General features: G+C 35.0%; 1 protein-coding gene across 1 annotated transcript; it reads right to left on the bottom strand.

The window, feature by feature from the left end:
* Nucleotides 1-1,236: 1,236 nt before the first annotated feature.
* Nucleotides 1,237-1,959, bottom strand: LOC149572339 (uncharacterized). Its single transcript, XM_089815814.1, has one exon. It carries the CDS (start codon nt 1,957-1,959, stop codon nt 1,237-1,239), a length of 723 nt encoding a protein of 240 aa, XP_089671940.1.
* Nucleotides 1,960-2,291: the final 332 nt, after the last annotated feature.

Raw genomic sequence — 2,291 nt, forward strand, 5'->3', positions numbered from 1 at the left:
TATATGTCATCACATAGACTTCACATTTTTTGTGCAACATAATATCTCTAATTATACTTTTGCAAATTAATAATTGTCTTCTCAGTTGGCCTTCATGTCTTCACACGCTTGATATAATATAAAATAACTTATGGATTAATATCCACAAAGTCATCTCATCATGAATTAGCAATAATTTTGTTACCAAAATAAATCTTTAAGTCATACAACTCAATTCTCTACTATGCTCTATTCTGCTCTGTTAAATACCAATACCAGTATTTCAACTATAGCTTGTGTCGTACTATCCATACACATTTTTGCACTTAACTACATCATGATGATGTTGTCATAAAGCTATCCTCAACTGCACATAAGCTAATTCGAAGTGTGTTGTCCCTACACATCATATATGTGTCTGTGCTGTTGCAAATTGTCTAACACTTAGACAATTTTCTAACTCTAAATGCAGAAATGAAATGTTGAATATATGTCGCCATAAATGACAACACTCAAGACATCTTACTGACCATATTGCAAACGCAATGAATAGTATTTGAATCCTTTGGGTGAATTCATCTCAATTTGGCCATGAAATTAGAGTCTTTTCTATCAAGATTAGTTGCTTAAGCTCAAGAACTAGTCATCAAGCTTATTTTTGTTAAAATTTTGAATTAGTGTATATGACTAGAAGCAAGAGATTAACTTTCACAAGGGTATTGTCTCATGATGTAGATTAATACAAGGGTGCCATTTAATATATAATACTATCAAATTAACTATTGCACCCAAGATACAAGTGCTAGTATAATTTGAAACAAACTATAAAATGTCATAAATAAATGTTATATTTGACAACATCATAAAATTATTTCTAATTAGAAATTAGACAAATTTTAGAAAACAACCCAAAATATTTCTAAACTTTAGATAAAGACAATGAGACAATCACATAGCAGTTATCTATTTTAAGTTTTGCTGTACATAATTTTGAAAAGAAATTATCTCTTTATAACCAAATCCGCAAGTAATAAAAACTCAATCCACCAATGAAAACTAATTCTACTGTCATGTTCTGGACTATGCGATTCCCGAAATTTATGCATCTGAAAAAGACCTGCAAAAACGAAATAAAAATTAGCTGGCGAATATTATAAGAATGGAGATGAAAAAGACGCGCAAAGACAAATTAAAAATTAGTGGGAAAACATTATGAAAATGAGAAATTACAAATGGAAGTGTCGAATTGATTTGACCTTAGAAAAGCTCAGGTCCAAAGACATCGTTCAGCAGAGTCTTTGAAACCAAGGAGGCCTCAACAAGTTTACATGCCTGAGAATTGTTGGCATTAATATCATTGTAACTAGATCCACGAAACAAATTTGAAATAAAAAATCTATGAAAAATTCTGACCTTCTCCCTATCAACATCTAAGGTATGCTCTTCAAGGTCTGCAAAATCTTCGATATTCAGCTGATTCAGTATCGTTCTTGAGTTGAGGATAGAGCTTGCTGTTATCCTCAACTCATCAGTTATTAGAAAGGTCGCCCCGCTGTTTACGTAGGAGTTTCCACGCTCTACCTCCACGTAATCATTCACACTCTGTCCGCAGCAACATTTATTTCCGCCATCGATGCCACGAATATTGTGAGCCACTTCAGAATTCTGACCGGCAAGTCGGCAGACGCCACACCGTCCGCCGCCGAGCTCTCCGGAATTCTTATCGAAGATGTTATATGTGCAGACAAGAAACCGCGACAGATGACTCTGTCTTGTACAGTGAAGGGGCAATTTTTCTCTGCTCTGATACAGAGCGGTCAGTGACCCAACTTTCTTCGCGGATTGCGATTCCGACAGAAATTTGGCGATATAGGCGATTGGCATGGTAAGAATACTAAGCAGCTCATTGACAAACCATCCTCCCACCTCAATGTATACGACACGTCTCGTTTTAGTGTTTATCAATAAGCGTTCTTTCATTTTGAAATAACGACAGAGAGAAATAGCGGAAAAGTGAAACAACACCCTTTTGAGATAAACAGATAGGATTGTCTGTTAAAACGAGATGTATAGAGATTTGAATTTATAAGCTCTGCTTTTTACTAGGGAAGTTTTAAGGTCGTTTACAATGCGTTTCGAATTCCCATGAAAGCGTTTTTGAAGTCTAATGGCACGTAGAAAAACTGCGAATCTGCAATGAATAGGCATTATGTAATGGAGATAAGCTATAAACCACCTCTCCAGTTAGTATTGTTGTGACGTTTTCCTATTATCATTCTATTGTGAATGAGAATATCTTGGGTACATGAAAT

The sequence above is a fragment of the Cupressus sempervirens genome, chromosome 2, assembly GCF_028749045.1.
Source record: "Cupressus sempervirens isolate cs-2001-9-10 chromosome 2, ASM2874904v1, whole genome shotgun sequence".
Classification (NCBI taxonomy): domain Eukaryota; kingdom Viridiplantae; phylum Streptophyta; class Pinopsida; order Cupressales; family Cupressaceae; genus Cupressus; species Cupressus sempervirens.

What these genes read in the sequence shown, in the direction of transcription:
- LOC149572339 (XM_089815814.1), bottom strand. Translation starts at nt 1,959, where the DNA reads ATGAAAGAACGCTTATTGATAAACACTAAAACGAGACGTGTCGTATAC.